General features: G+C 41.9%; 1 protein-coding gene across 1 annotated transcript; it reads left to right on the top strand.

Annotated features, from left to right (window-relative positions):
- Positions 1-863: 863 nt before the first annotated feature.
- LOC134611343 (relaxin-3-like) lies at positions 864-15,692 on the top strand. The gene is made up of 2 exons (XM_063455104.1): positions 864-1,274; positions 15,116-15,692. Exons 1-2 carry the CDS (start codon positions 1,052-1,054, stop codon positions 15,487-15,489), a joined length of 597 nt encoding a protein of 198 aa, XP_063311174.1. The 5' UTR covers positions 864-1,051; the 3' UTR covers positions 15,490-15,692.
- The last annotated feature ends 202 nt before the right edge of the window (positions 15,693-15,894 follow it).

Here is a 15,894-nt window from a genome sequence, read left to right as displayed (position 1 = left end):
GTCCAGGTGTTAGTCCCCTTGAAACAACGTTTCCATCAATTTTGTGGCCAGAAAGAGTCCCTGTGGGTTTTAAATTTCGCCTGCCCATTGAAGTCAATGGTGGTTCGCGAACGTTTGCGGAAGTTCCCGTTCGCGAACCGAAAATTTAGTGTTCGCGACATCACTACAAGTCATGTTTGAATAAGAATCTAGAATGAATAAGAAGTAAACTTCTATAACTGAATAAGAAGCTGGACAACTAAGAAGCTAACTTCAGTATCATGAATTCTGCAAACAATGGTAGTTATGTATAAGAAAAAAGTAAGTGTAAATTCTAGAACTGCAGTGATCAGTGACAGAACAATGGAATGTTGCTGACTGCTCCACTTTCAGAACTTTGCACCAGGATTACTCTTGATACATATACATTTAACACTCCACTTGCTGTGAGCTACTCTTGACTTCGAATGATGAGAGTTACAATTTAGAGCATCTCACAGGTGCTAGCTTTATTGCTAATGCTCAGTTTCTGTGCCACCTCAGATCATGCACAGGTTTAAACTTTAGAGGGGTGTACCGGTATTATGACAGCTTATAAAACATTTTATTGGGAATATAGAACATTTCTATTTCTATTTTATTTTTAACAAAATAAGACTTTGTGCTCACATTTATTAAAGGGTTAGCTTAGTTTTTATGTTGGGACTGCTCATACTCCAGCAGTACAGGATAAATGACGTGCAAGTGAAAGGGTGGTGGTAAGGTGGGGGCCTGGAGGGGGGCGTTCATGGACCCCAGTATCGTCTGGGTGAGTCACACAGGAGCCATGAGGAGCTATAAAGCTTGGGATGAGGCGGGAGACAGACTCACTGAGCACCCTGACAGGCGGTGACAGCTCCCCTCTCACTCCTAACCTGAGGCAGTGCCGAGCACACAGAGGGTTTCGGGGAGTCCGTGACATTGAGCTCATACTCGGGGCACAGCTCGAGCCCGGGAGATAGAGACCTACCGGGTGCCAGGACCCTCACTACCCACCTCCTCCCCCCCCCCCCTCCCTGCTGTATCGGAAGACATGGAGCACCGGGCAGTGCTGTGTGCTGCGCTACTGCTGCTAGTGGCGCACCTGCCCCGGGAGCTGAGGGCACAGAGGAGCCAGTCTGGAGGAAGCGAGTACGGGGTGAAGCTGTGCGGCCGAGAGTTTATCCGGGCGGTGATCTTCACCTGCGGGGGGTCCCGGTGGAAGAGGCTGTCCGTGGGAGACGAGGAGAGCCCGGGTTACCGGAGCAGGGCAGCAGGTGAGCAAGACTCTCATACAAAGGGGCAAAGAAGGGAGATCACAGTGATGGGAGCTGCAGTCCTTCCACAGCTGGGGGTCTCCCTGGTGACTAGACTTGGTTGTAAAACAAGAAAGTGTTAGTTAATGCTTTTACCTAGTTCTGTGTAACATGCAGCCAAATATACCAGTGAACCCTTCAACACAAATATTTAGATATCTTACTATAATTGCAGCAGTATATGGTCGATTAATGATACTTGTTAGTTATGTACTTAGCACTCACTGCACCAGTAGAGTAGAATTATTTTCCAAGTAATTGCTGGTGAAAGAAAGGGCAGACAGCTGGGTATATGACCACCAGCACCACTGCCATTATTAGGAAACACGTGATGGATTTAGGGAGAAAACGTAAACCTGTATCCTTGACCATCCACTAGTCTCTAAACATGAACCTATTCATTATCCCCCCCGCCCCGCCCCGCCCCCCCCCCGTTTTTTTTATTTTTATTGGTTTTATTTATTGTTATGGTGTTATATTATATGTAGTACATTGTTAATTTCTTTTTTCTAAAATTGTACAAACATTATTTTGAAAAGAATAACCTCAACCTGAAACTAATTTTTATATATATACACACACACACACACACACACACCACATCCCTAAATTAATAACCCTAAGCTCTGTCTAGGACTTAAAACTAATCTTACCAATTTATGTTTTAGAACTAGTGCAGGCGCAGCAATTAATAGGTTTTAATAGGTTTTCCAATTATTTCATGTTTTAGAAGTTAAAGAAACCGGTTTGGGATATGAAGATCGGTTTCCGAATCCTTAGTTGACCAGTTTCTCATTTGGGGCAGTTTAGATGGCCATTACACCTTTTCAGTAGCTATCCTAAACAGAGTAGAGTATGAGATTAGGAGCAATTTAATACTTTACCAATAAACTAATGCAAAGTACACAGTGTTTGAATAACTATATAGAGGGCACAATTAGATTTTTAAAGTTGCAGGTTCCACACAAATCACCCAATATAAACCATAAAAACACAGTGCTGCACTTCAAAAAGCAAATAAAGAGCACTGTCATACAATGTGCATATATGTATAAAGTGTCCATTTTTAAACTTAACCCCATAAGAACCAAGACTCTTGAGGTGCAGCCTATTTGCAACCAAGGACTTTTTGTCACTTTCCCCATGCATGCCCTTTCTGTTTAAGTGCAGCCATACATATTATAGAGCAGGTTTAACCCCTTAAGGACCAAACTTCTGGAATAAAAGGGAATCATGACATGTCACACATGTCATATGTCCTTAAGGGGTTAAAACAGAAACAGGGCTTTCTTTATTGATACCATATAGTTATACATAACACAATATTAAATATTAATAAATATAAAAATATGAGGAAAAATAAATATTTCTCAGTTTTATACAACTGCAACTAAAGAAATGTAGTTTAAAAAAGATTTACTAATTAGTTCTGATGGTTAAAATTCCCAATGTGGCTAGGATTGTAAATAATTCTTAGAATTTATAAAGCAAATATTGAAAGAAGTGAATTATGGTTGCAAAGCTAAAACTTTGCAAAATGTGTCAATGCTGAGATTACACCAAGTATAGTAGTAACAGAATCCAAAACTGCTAGACAAAAGTATATATTTATAGAAACTACATTCCCAGACTACTTAAAGGAGCACTCCTTATACCTAAACCCTCTAGCTTACTGCAGTGCTTTATGTTTGAAGAGAGCAGGTTTCAACAGAAATTGTCATTTTTACAAATGAACCTTGTTACACCCACCTGACTGCCAATCAGACATCAGGTCCTTCCATTGCCTGGTTGTTTTGCTCACTAGAGCTAAACTCAAGAGGCAGCAATTGCCGAGAGCACCTTCCTTGCAAAGACTTCTCATTGAGCTGCATTGGGTAATATGATAGGACAGTCACAGAAAGTCTGGGCGGGGTTAGAAGAGGTGGCAAGAGATCTGCAGGTTTTGCATGCTGTTTTTAGATGTAAATTAAAATTAATGCACGTTTCTGTTTGGGATATGCCTACAAAACAGTGATTGTTATTTATTTTATATTTAGGCAGTGTAGTGTCCCTTTAAAAGCATTTTAAAGTTTTTTTTATTTAACCATTTTATCACGAGTTTTGGTCAAAATATTGTTATTTTTCTGTTATTCTACACATGGTTTTATACTGGGGAAATTCACAGACCATATATGTCCCACTACTGTAAACACCCGATATTTGTATTCTGCACATGCATACCTTTTCACCTTATCACACCTGTAATTTTGTAATTACTCAGCATATTTAACCTCTTAATGCCGTTATGGTGTTCTATGCCATCCCGCATTTAATTGGCTTTAAAGCTGTTGCAGCCGCATACTTACCTTCCCGGTGCTCTGTTTCAGGAAGACTGCCTGTCAGCCCAGGTAGCCCTCCCACTGAAAATCAGCACCTCGGGGGCCATGTGAGCGCTCTCAAAGAGCGATCACATGGCTGCGATAGATGCTTGTGGATCTGCCACCAGGGGGACCTGTCTGGGCTGTCAGGCAGTCCCCCTGATGGTGGGAAAAGTAAAAAAATTTTTTTTTTAAAATTAGTACACATAAAAATAATTATATATTTAATATATGCAACTTAATACTTAGTGGAATTTAATGTCAATATAATTACTTATTTTAGTATTATATATATATATCCCATTGTACAGCGCTACGGAATTTGTTGGCGCTATATAAATAATAAAATAATAATAATAATAATATATATATACACACACACACACACACACACACACACACGTATAATTACAATAATAATCATTAAAAAAAAATTACATATACATGTAATTTAATTTTAACTGTATTTTGATAATATATATATATATATATGTGTGTAGTGATAAAATAAACTTACAATGACAATCTATATAAATAAATACAAATAATTAAAAATATACATATATAATTACATAAATGATTACATAAGTTTACACGTAGAATTGAAATATATAAGAGTCCATACTCTGGCACTCAACCCAAAATAAGTAAATCAAACAATATTACCCGGGTGCCTCCAGGCCAATAGATAAACAAACTCACTTGGAATTTCCAACAATGTATTATAAAGTGTTCATCAACACTTTATAATACATTGTTGGAAATTCCAAGCGAGTGCTCCTGTCTGAGTTTTATTTATATATATATATATATATATATATATATATATATATATATATATATATATATATATTTTTTTTTTTCAATTCTATGTGCATATTTATGCAATTTTATTAATTAAAATGTGAGGGACGTGCCTGACGACCCAGGCAGAAAGTCCAGAGAATTTATTTTGTGAGCACTATATTTAACCCTGTAACTTTCCAAGACACCATAAAACCTGTACATGGGGGGTACGGTTTTACTCAGGAGACTTCACTGAACACAAATATTAGTGTTTCAAAACAGTAAATTGTATTGCAACGATGATATTGTCAGTGAAAGTGAAGTTTTTTGCATTTTTCACACACAAACGTTACTTTCATGGACGATATCATTGCTGTTATAAGTTTTACTGTTTTGAAACACTAATATATGTGTTCAGTGAAGTCTCCCGAGTATAACAGTAGCCCCCATGAACAGGTTTATATGGTGTTTTGGAAAGTTTGAAATGCAAGCCTTATATTTGACTCTCTGTTTTTTTTTTTTTTTCTTTATTTTTAGTAGTGCATTGCCATTTTCACAAGTAGACAGACATGTTCTGAGATAACATTTCAGATTGTTGTAAGAGAATATTCTGTACTTGTCAATAGCACTACACTTTTTTTTTTTTTTTTAAACGAAAGAAACACATTACACAGTGTGACGAACTGAGCCTCGTCACGTGTACTTGGAGGGGCCTACTGGCCAGCCTCTAACCAAAAGACTATGGTCCCTTTAAAAAAACTATGTAAACAGACTTGGTTTGTGGGATTTTATATTTGGTTCGGAAACCAAACAGCCGCATGAACTGGAGACCACACTAGAGCTTGTTAAGCCTAATTGCTACTTTGTAGCAATTTCCACCGCAGTGTTCTAAGTGTTCGCCTGGGTGGCCGCAATTCCAATGGACAACCACGAGGTGGCAGCCATCTTGTTCCCGCAAATGCAGGCAGTGGTGTTTGGGCATGAATCTCATGGAACTGAAAACGGATACAGAAACTCCCGAACACCGCTGGACTTCCAGCATCGCCTTCGTTCGGTTCTACAACACTTATAAAGGCGCTGTTCACTTGAAACGTTCCCATGAACAAGGGGAGAAAGCTCCAGGGTAAGACTATTGACTTTGTTCGGCACTTTGTTCATTTTTTAAAACTACCAAACTATACCGACCGCAAGCCTTGATTCTCTGGAACCGTTTTGGGCATTGGACCATGCGGGCGGTCGGTGAAATTATGACTTCCAGGAAATTCCTGAACTGATCTGGGTGATTTTTGGATATGTTGGTCACCCAGATCACGGGATGTAACTTTTGTAGGGATTTGGCGGGTTTTAAGGTATTTTGGGGGTTTTGTAAATATGTGTGTTTTTTGTGCCTGGAGATAATTAAAGAAACACTATAGTCACCAGAACAACTACAGCTTATTGAATTTGTTCTGGTGAGTAGAATCATTCCCTTCATGTTTTTTGCTGTAAACACTGTCTTTTCAGAGAAAATGCAGTGTTTACATTACAGCCTAGGGATAACTTCACTGGGCGCTCCTTAGATGGCTGTTAGACATCCTTCCTGGGTCATGGCTGCCTAAAATGCATCCAAACATTCAGTATCTCCTCCCTCTGCATGCAGACACTGAACTTTCCTCATACCGATTCATTGATTCAATTCATCTCTATGAGGAGATGCTGATTGGCCAGGGCTGTGTTTGAATTGTGCTGGCTCTGCCCCTGATCTGCCTCTTTGTCAGTCTCAGCCAAATTTATTGGAAAGCATTGTGATTAGATCAGGCTACCACTTCTGATGATGTGGGCAGGTCTAAAGGAAACTGGGACAAAGTAAGCAGCTGCAGACTTATGGGAGTATGTGAGTGTCCTGGACCTGAGAGCCAATGTAATTGTGTGTATGTTTTTACTGTAGTCTACTCTCAGGTCCAGGGGGGAGTGGCCCTTGCATGGGGACCTTCATATAAGGCCAGTTGTGGCTGCCATTAAACAGATTTGTTTTACCCTTCATGAAGTCTAGGCTCATGTTTGGGCGATTGCTATACTCCCTTGGATCACAACGATTGCTCTTGTAAGAGCGACCTGCTTTGCTCTCTGGACTAGGAGAGGCCTACCCACTGGAAGCTGGATCCTGGTCTTGGGTTCAGGGTGGGTGAAGGACAGAGAGACCCCAACCAAGCTGCAGTGGTTTGTGGGGTTTAGGGTGGTTATGGTGTCAGGTGCAGTGCTTCTGGTACTCAGGGAATACTAGGAAGCAGCGATTGAAAGAGGTACCCAGTCGGGGTGCCAAGCAGTCCATCAAACACAGTGCCTATAGTATTAACGTAAGGAGATATCTGACAGATAGACAAGACCTATTCCCTGGTATAGATTATAACTAGAACAGACAATGATACATGAAAGAAAAACAAGATGCTAAAATGTTGAGCTCTGGTTAACAAGGCATTAATTGTTAGTGAGCCCTATAACTGGGAGTGAGCCAACCTTCATGGGAATTCAAGATATCTTTTGTTCTAGGTATTGCAAGTTTAAGCTTATACGGAGGGGATTGAAATATTGTCTAGCTACAATAAAGGGGTTGTCATATCCACCCGGTCTATATAGCCATTACATCTTGCTTAATTACGCAAATGTTAATTGTTATCTGATTTACCCTAGCCCTTTGGCAGTACATTCCCTGAGGCTATCATAGCAGGGGGGTGGTACTGCAGTGCAGTGTCTGGCAGGTAAGCCAGTGCGCTAACTAAAAGAATGTACGGGAAGGAGTCCACTAGAATGCCTTGAGGTTAGCATATCTCAGCTTAGGCAGTCATTGGCTCTGGACCGTTGTAGGGGCGAGGAGAGCGGCCGTCTCCTCCTAGCTCCATCCACTGCAGGGTGCAACCTTGGGTTCGCAATCTCGGGAAACACTCTTGGACTCCGCTCTTAAAAGAACACTATAGGGTTAGGAACACAAACATGTGTTTCTGACCCTATATTGTTAAACCTACCATTTAGGTTGCTTCCCTCCCCCCTCAGAAAAGGTGAAAACTCATCTTATTTCCATCGCCTTGCAGTTCCGCCGGCGCTGGCCCTAATCTGCCTCCTTGATGACATCCACCACAATTGCTGATTTCTAGCGATTTAAGTCAATGCATCTCTATGAGGAAAATTCAGCGTCCCCATGCAGAGCGTGGAGAAGCTGCACGGCAGGGCTGCATACTGTGCAGCAGAGAGTCAAGAAGCATCTCCAGTGGCCATCAGAGGAGTGGTACTTTACATTGTAAACTGTTTGCATGAAAATGCCCGAAGGCATTGATTATACTCACCAGAACAACTACATTAAGCTGTTACATGTTCTGGTGACTATAGTGTCCCTTTAAGGCAGGGGTTCTCAACCCAGTCCTCAAGGACCCCCGAACTGTCCAGGATTTAGGGATTACCCTGCTGTGTCAAATGTGTTTTTAGGAGGGGACAAACACTTTAGACACAACTGGGTAATCCCTAAATCCTGGACTGGTAGTAGGTCCTTGAGGACTGGGTTGAGAATGTGTATTGTTTTAATTACAAGGTATCACTTTTCATTTCTGCCCAAAGACATTAAAATGTAATAAGTCCAGGAAAACATGGCAAATCTTGCAAGTACATTCACAACTAATACATTGCATGAGCGAGGACTGGACCTTATAGTTGTGCTCAAAAGTTTGCATACCCTTGGAAAATTGGCAATATATGTACCATTTGTAAAGAAAACATGGGTGAGCAGGCAAAACATATTTCTTTAATTTCTTATGGGATTCATATTCAACTGTAGGTTATAACATAATAATAACCATAAAACAAAACAAAACATGGAAACAAAGAAAAAAAATGAAATAGCACCTCTCTTTAAAAGTCTGCATACCCTTAGCATCAATGACAATGTGCAGTCTATGAGGCCCCTAATTCTTGCAGGTGGTATAGCTGCCCATTCGTCTTAGCAAAATGCCTCCAGGTCATGCAAATTCTTTGGTTGTCTTGCACGAACCAAAGAGATCTCCCCAGAGTGGCTCGATGATATTAAGGTCAGGAGACTGTGATGGCCACTCCAGAACCTTCACCTTTTTCTGTTGTAACCACTGGAGGGTCAACTTGGCCTTGTGCTTAGGGCCATTGTCATGCTGGAAAGTCCAAGAGCATCCCATGCGCAGCCTTTGTTCAGAAGTATGCAAATTGTCTACTAGTAATTTCTGATAATATGCTGCATTCATCTTGCCATCAATTTTTACAAGATTCCAGGTGCCTTTAGAACCCTCTCCCTCTCCCTCCCCCAAAAAAACCCATCAGTGAGTCACACTGCTTCTCACTGGGGATGGAATTCTTTTCACAATAGGCCTTGTTGACCCCTCTTCAAACATGGCGCTTATTGTTGTGACCATAAAGCTCTATTTTGGTCTCGTCACTCCAAATTACTGTGTGCCAGAAGCTGTGAGGCATGCCATTTTGTTGTCGGGCATGTTCTAACTGGGCTTTTTTGTGGCATTGGCACAGTAAAGGCTTCTTTCTGGCATCGTGACCATGCAGCTCATTTTTATTCAAGTATCATTGTATTGTGCTCCTTGAAACCACCACACCATATTTTTCCAAAGCAGCCTGACGTTACCTATGGGTTTTCTTTGTATGCCAAACAATTCTTCTAAACAATTCTCATTGACTATTTATACACAGACACGAATTGCAATTTAAAAAGCCACAGGGATGGGAAATTATCCTTTAATTGCCATTTTAACCCATGTGTGTCACCTTGTGTCTGTAACAAGGCCAAGCATTTAAGGGCATGTAAACTTTTGATCAGGGCCATTTGGGCGATTTCATTAGGATTTAAAATAAGAAGCCAAACAACTATGTAATAATAAGTTGCTTCATATGATCACTATACTTCAATAAAAGTATTTGCACGATCAGTCGTCTTTTCAAAATCAATGCCAAAATGTCACAATTTCTGCCAGGCTATGCAAACTTTTGAGGACAACTGTATATGCTATGTTTAAGTTGTACATTTACAAGATAAACTACAATTTTTTAAAAGGACTGGTTAAAGCACATATTGGCAGTACCAACAATAGCCTTTTTTTTTGTAGAGTTAATGAAAATGCGAGAAAATATCTTTTTTTTTTTTAAATGATTATTTTAAAAGGGGCACTTAAGGCTAGAGATAGTAAAAAGGCATAAGCGGGGATTGTTCCGCTATACGCCTTTTATACCTGAGCTGGCTATAGCTCATTTAAATGTGAGTGGAATATTTATATCTTTATCTCACATATATTGACCCTTACAATCTATACGATTGGTCTCTTCCATATCACGAGACCAACTGAACTACTATAAACAGAGAAGAGACCCCATCACCAAAAGCACCTTAAGCCCTTAAGGACACATGACATGTGTGACATGTCAGGATTCCCTTTTATTCCAGAAGTTTGGTCCTTAAGGGGTTAAAATACATCTATTGCCACAGTGCAACTTCTAAATCTTTTTGGACTATTTTCTATATAATACCAAATATTTTATTTTGCATTTTTTTTTTTTTTTTAATTCTTTATTTAAGGTTTGTCAGAAAATGCGAGAACACGTCTTGTACAGTTTGACCGGTTTGCGCAGAAACCGTCCATTGCGTATACATTTTTGTTATTATAGGTCATAGTTTCATTGCTTACGCAGAAGCCAATGCAGACTTTAGTGTGGGTGTCTTCTCGGTCGGTTTGTGTGGGTGCCGACCAGCACTCTCATCATCTGACATTTTCATCATTTAGTAGTTCAAATCGTATTATACGTATGCTCATTACATGTTTGTTGATCATTATTTAGTAAAGAAAATAGGTTTGAAGGAGTAGCTGGGTAGGAGAAGAAAGAAAGAAAAAAAAAAGGGGGGGGGGGGGGGGAGAAGGGCGGAAAGAGACCTTCCCTGGCTTTTCAATTTACTAGGATGTTTAGCACCCATACTCCACACGCTGTTGGGTATGTGGGTCTGCGCGCTGGATTCTTGCCACAGGGGGCTCACTGCAAGAGGTAGGAGTATATTCTCGAGCAGATGGAGTGGACTCTGCTGCCGGGGGGGGGGGGGGGGTTCCCATACTTTGAGGAAGTGTGGGTATGTGTCTCGTACCTGAGCTGTCAGCTTGTCCATGAGACAGGCTTCTTTGATGTTTCGTATTACCTTGTCCATGTGTGGGGTGTCTGCTTGAAGCCACGCCAGTGCTAGGGCCCTCCTGGCTGCAAGAGTTATTTTGTTTAGGAGCTTCTGTTCTTTGTTGGGTAAGGTGTCTAATGGTTTGGCTATTAGAAATATCCAGGGATCTGGTCTTATTGTTTTTTTAAGTATCGTTGTCAGGAGTGTGGCCACATCGTCCCAATACCGGGTAAGTCTCGGGCATGTCCACCACATGTGCAGGTAGGTCCCCTTTTCCCCGCATCCTCTCCAGCATGTGTCTGTGGGGGTCTTGCCCATTCTGTGCAGTTGCACAGGGGTCGTGTACCATCTCATGAGTGTCTTGTAACACTGTTCCTGGTGTACCACACAGATGGAGGATTTGGCTGCAGCCTCCCAGATGTCCTGCCACTCCCCGCCCTCTAGAGTCTGTTGGAGGTCTGCTTCCCACTGCAGGACGTAGGAAGGTGTTTGAGTGTCCTTTGTGGGTGCGCTTAGCTGGACATAAAGACGTGTGATAAGGCCGGTACGTGATTCATCGGACATGCAGAGTGTTTCAAAAAATGTGGGCTTGAGTCTAGCCGCCTGTGCCACAGCAGGTGTTTTGGCAAAGTCCCTAAGCTGCATATATCTAAAGTAATCTTTTGTGACTAGCGGTGCCAGGGTTTTCAGGTTTTCGAATGTGCGGAACACATTAGCCTGGAATAGATGGCAGTATCGTTGAATTCCCGTGTCCTCTAGACCCCAGAAGTCCCTTGGGGACATTCCCGGGGGGAACGCTTTATTTCGGAGGTATGGGGTCAGGGGTGACGTGGGGTAAGTAAGTGCGTATTTATGAGCCGTAGCATTTCAGACTCTAATGGAGTTTAGGATGGCCGGGCAGGCCCAAACCTCCTTTGCTCTTGGGTGTGTACATTGTGTGTCTTGCTACTCGGTGTCTTTTCCCAGCCCATATGAAGTTGTCTACTGCTGTTTGGAGCGGTTGTAAATTGTTTTTTGATACTGCTACCGGCAACGCCTGGAAAAGGAACAACAGTCTCGGCATGAGATTCATTTTGATAGTGTGCAGCCTACCCAACCACGAAATGGGCTTGTCGTGCCACCTATCTAGGTCCTGTCGTAGGGTGGTTAGCAACTTTTGGTGGTTTTCGGCATATAAGTCCGAGTAGTTTGGCGTGAGTTTGACTCCTAGGTATTTGATGGCTTGTGTTCTGATTTTAGGTCGGTCGTATGGCGCAGCCACTGGATCTCATCTTCAGAGAGGTCCAGGGGCATACCCACCGACTTTTCCATGTTTATTTTGAAGCCAGACACTAATTGGTATGCACTTAGGATGCGGAGAAGATGTGGGACCGATTGTGTGGGATCTGTAATGGTGAGCAACACGTCGTCCGCATAGGCCGAAATTTTAAATTCCTCAGCCGCGATTTTAATGCCCTCAATTCCCCTCTCTGTTCTGATCATATGCAGTAAGGGTTCGAGTGCAAGTATGAACAAGAGGGGGGAGAGGGGGGCAACCCTGACGAGTACCGTTTTTAATGTCAAAGGGACGAGGGGCTGTACCGGGGAGTGAGATTTGGGCTCTGGGGGCCGAGTAGAGCGCTCGGGTGGCCTGTACAAACCTAGGGGGCAGCTGTAGCTTTTCCAGGACATGTAAGGCCATTGGATTCTGTCGAAAGCCTTCTCTGCGTCCAGGGAAAGGACCAGAGAAGGCCTTCGGGTCTTGTTTGCCCACCAGATCAGGTCTACCGCCCGCCTTGTGTTTTCGTAGAGTTGCTTGGTCGGGACAAATCCCACCTGATCCGCGTGCACGAGTCCAGCTAGTACTGAGTTGAGTCTGATGGCCAGGATTTATGCATACACTTTTAAGTCAAAGTTAATCAGGGATATGGGGCGGTAATTTGCTACATTGGTGTTGTCTCTGTCGGGTTTGGGGATGAGGGCTATGTCTGCCGTAGTCAGGTCTGCGTCAGGTGCGTCCCCCTCAGTCCAATCTTTGTACATTGCGGCCATATGGGGTATGAGTTGCTCCTGGAAAGTTTTATAATAGGAACCATCAAAGCCATCCGGGCCTGGGGCTTTACCCCCTTTGAGGTCCGCTATGGCCCTGCTGATTTCGGCTATTTCGATAGGTTCCCCTAAATGGGCTGTGGCTTCTGCCGATAGGTACGGTAGTTTGGCACTCTGTAAGAAGTCGTTAATTTGCGCCATGTATGTGTTATTATCGCGTGTGAGTGCTGGGAAGTGGTTATAGATCTGGGTGAAGAATTTGGTGAATTCCCGATTAATGTCGGTATTTTGCATTTTTATATATGTCTTATTTATAAGTTTTTTTTTTTTGTTTGTTTTTCTGTAGTCCACATTGATACATTTTGGTGCAGCCTTGCATTACTGTTGTTGTTGTTGTTTTCCAAGACAGGATCTGGCACCTGAGGATTGTCTTTAAATGGTACACAGTCAATACTAGCCATTAGTCAAAAACTAATTTGAGCAACAAGTCAGCCCCTCAGAACAATGCCCCAGGTTTAACCCCCTTAAGGACACATGACATTTATCACATGTCATGACTCCCCTTTATTCCAGAAGTTTGGTCCTTAAGGGGTTAGTGGGACAGCCTCAGTTTTGGGATGCGCCACCTTCTACCCATACAGAGGGCTTCAACAGTGCTCCTCACATGGGCAACACAGAGGGAGGCTGGTCATCCTAGCACACAGACATGCCAGACAGACAAACACCTGCTCTTTTCAGCAAAACCCACCACTATCGTATCACCAGTACATCACTGACATGCCATCTCAAGTCTCACCCCTTTACTGCCCCACTTTCATACCTCACAATATTGCATTTACCAAATTATTCCTTTATTTTGCTCTTGAAAAAAAAACAACAAGATAGCAACCATAAAATTAAAGTATACCAAAAAAATAAATATACATTGGAACTCAACAACTGTGATAAGGTGCTGGTATCGAGGTTCCTTTCCTCTGGCAAAACCTCTAAATATGAACTTAATATATAAAAATAGATACCGCACTCAATATTGAAATGCTCAGAATACATTTTATTATGAGATAATATATTTGTGATACTACCCATACATTTTTAGTAAATCGTAATATATAGTACTCTTTGTACAGTGAAAAAAACAAAACAAAAAACAAAACAAAAAAAACTCATATACACAAAATTCCAAACCCTGGAGAGAGAAAAAAAAAAAAATAGTGTCCTGCCCCAGTCCTAGAAAACAACACTTAAAAGGAACACTCCACACCACACTTGGAAAAACAAAAAATCCCCCCCACAGTTTAGTAGATATACCCCCAATGAATAAATGCATGTATAGTCTAAAACAGCTTGCAAAAGCTGCAGTTCCTTTGACTGCAGCCTTTATAACCCCTCCCCTTTTTCACAGGAATTGTCCAATCAGAAGCTTCCCCTTTTTCACAGAGAATTGTCCAATCAGAAGCTTATCATAGAGAAACCTCTGTTCTATTTCTGGTGTCTCTCCTTCCCCCAATCCTACCTTGTGTCTTAACCCCCCTCCCTCCCCATGTCAGAGGCTCCATCCCCTGCATCAAATCTGTTAAAGGCTTCCTCTGACTTCATTTGGTTCAGGCATCCATTCGCCACAATCGTCGTGTTGCTGTTCCTGGGTGCAGGTCATCAGGGGCTGCGTGCTCAGGATACTATTCCTTCAAAGGCCCTCATAGTAAATGGAACATGAGAGCTATTAAAGTCTGTGCCAAGGGGACGCATCTGCCGAGTATAGCTTAACACCCCCCCCCCCGCATCATCACAGAAGAGCGTGATGACCTAATAAGAGCCAGTATACCAGGAAGTAGGTGCAAGCATCACATTGCCCATGAAAACCATACTTACAAATGAGAACAAACTTTTCACTGTCTTCATCCTCTGCATGAAGACACCGAACGTTTCTCATAGCGATGCATTGATTCAGTGCATCTCTATGAGGAGATGCCGATTGGCCAGGGCTGTGTTTGACTCTGCCCCGATCTGCCTCCTTAACAGTTTCAGCAAATCCTGTGGGGAAGCATTGTGATTGGCTCAGAGGCAAAAGCTGCAGAATTGAATACAAGTAAGATTTTACTATATTTAGGAAGGCAAGAAGGGGCCAGGGAGGCTAGATGGTGGTTTTAACACTGTAGGGTCAGGAATACATGTTTGTGTCCCTGACCCTATAGTGATCCTTTAAAATGAAATGTAATGGTTATATTGAATATGATTTTAACTTATTCAGTGAAATGATTTTTTTCCCCCAGTCTTTGTGAACAGGTGCCAACGAAATGGGCTTATACATTATATAAAAATATACAATATTTTAAAATCCTACTACTTTGATATGGCAAACTAAGAGTTTATGTAAATATTATAAAGACTATTTTCTTTGTAGACTGTGGATTTCAGGGCCCTGTGTGTGTATGTGTGTAGTATGGCTTATTCAATTTGTGTTTTATTACCAGACAGAATCATGCAGGATTTCAATAACAAAGAACTAAACGAACTCAAACTGCATTCACTTTTGGGATCACATGTGCAGCAGCTTCAGAAGACCGAGTTTCCTTTCAGGCAACAGCCACCGAAGGACTCATTTGAGATAGTTGATGATTACAAAGACTATTTCCCGTTGTCTGATGACTTCAGTGACTATGTACAGCAGGTGGAAGAGAGCACCCGAAAAGCTCCAAGTGGAGGAAAACTCAACGTTGCTTTAGAATCCGATGGATTCCCATGGATGAAGTTCCCTAGCAGGAGAAGGAGGGAGTCTTCTGTTGGTGTTGCAGGCATTTGCTGTAAATGGGGTTGCACAAAAGCAGAGATCAGCACCTTGTGTTAAGGTGTAAAATAAAATGCACTTGTGGCATATAGCGTGCACAGACTTTAATGAAATGATGTGGATTACCCTATTGAGTACTTCACAGAGGGACATCATTAAATATTTGGTTCCTCGCTGGTTTTATCTATACTGAAGGCCTTACTTGGGCCTGGAGTAGTTAATGTGTTTCATTTACAGTTTGTCAATAAAAGTATTTTCTGTTTGCTGCTGTAGTATTCCTGATGGTTTTATTCGACCCAGATGTTATATGTCCACTGAAGGAATTTGGTTAACAACGGTCACCTTAATTCTTGGTTACCACTCTAACAAATGGTTAAACATTCTCAAGAGGACACTATAGGCACCCAGGCCATGTCATCTCATTGAAGTGGTCTGGGTGCAGTGCCCCTGTCTATTTGACCCTGC

Source organism: Pelobates fuscus, chromosome 5, assembly GCF_036172605.1.
Source record: "Pelobates fuscus isolate aPelFus1 chromosome 5, aPelFus1.pri, whole genome shotgun sequence".
In the NCBI taxonomy this organism is placed as follows: domain Eukaryota; kingdom Metazoa; phylum Chordata; class Amphibia; order Anura; family Pelobatidae; genus Pelobates; species Pelobates fuscus.
The sequence above is the reverse complement of the archived record's forward strand: the minus strand, read 5'-3'. Positions and strand labels throughout refer to the sequence as shown.

Excerpts from the sequence above, each read along its gene's own strand:
- LOC134611343 (XM_063455104.1), top strand. The coding sequence starts at position 1,052 with ATGGAGCACCGGGCAGTGCTGTGTGCTGCGCTACTGCTGCTAGTGGCG. Across the intron at positions 1,275-15,115 it reads TTACCGGAGCAGGGCAGCAG|ACAGAATCATGCAGGATTTC; the intron begins GTGAGCAAGACT and ends TTTTATTACCAG.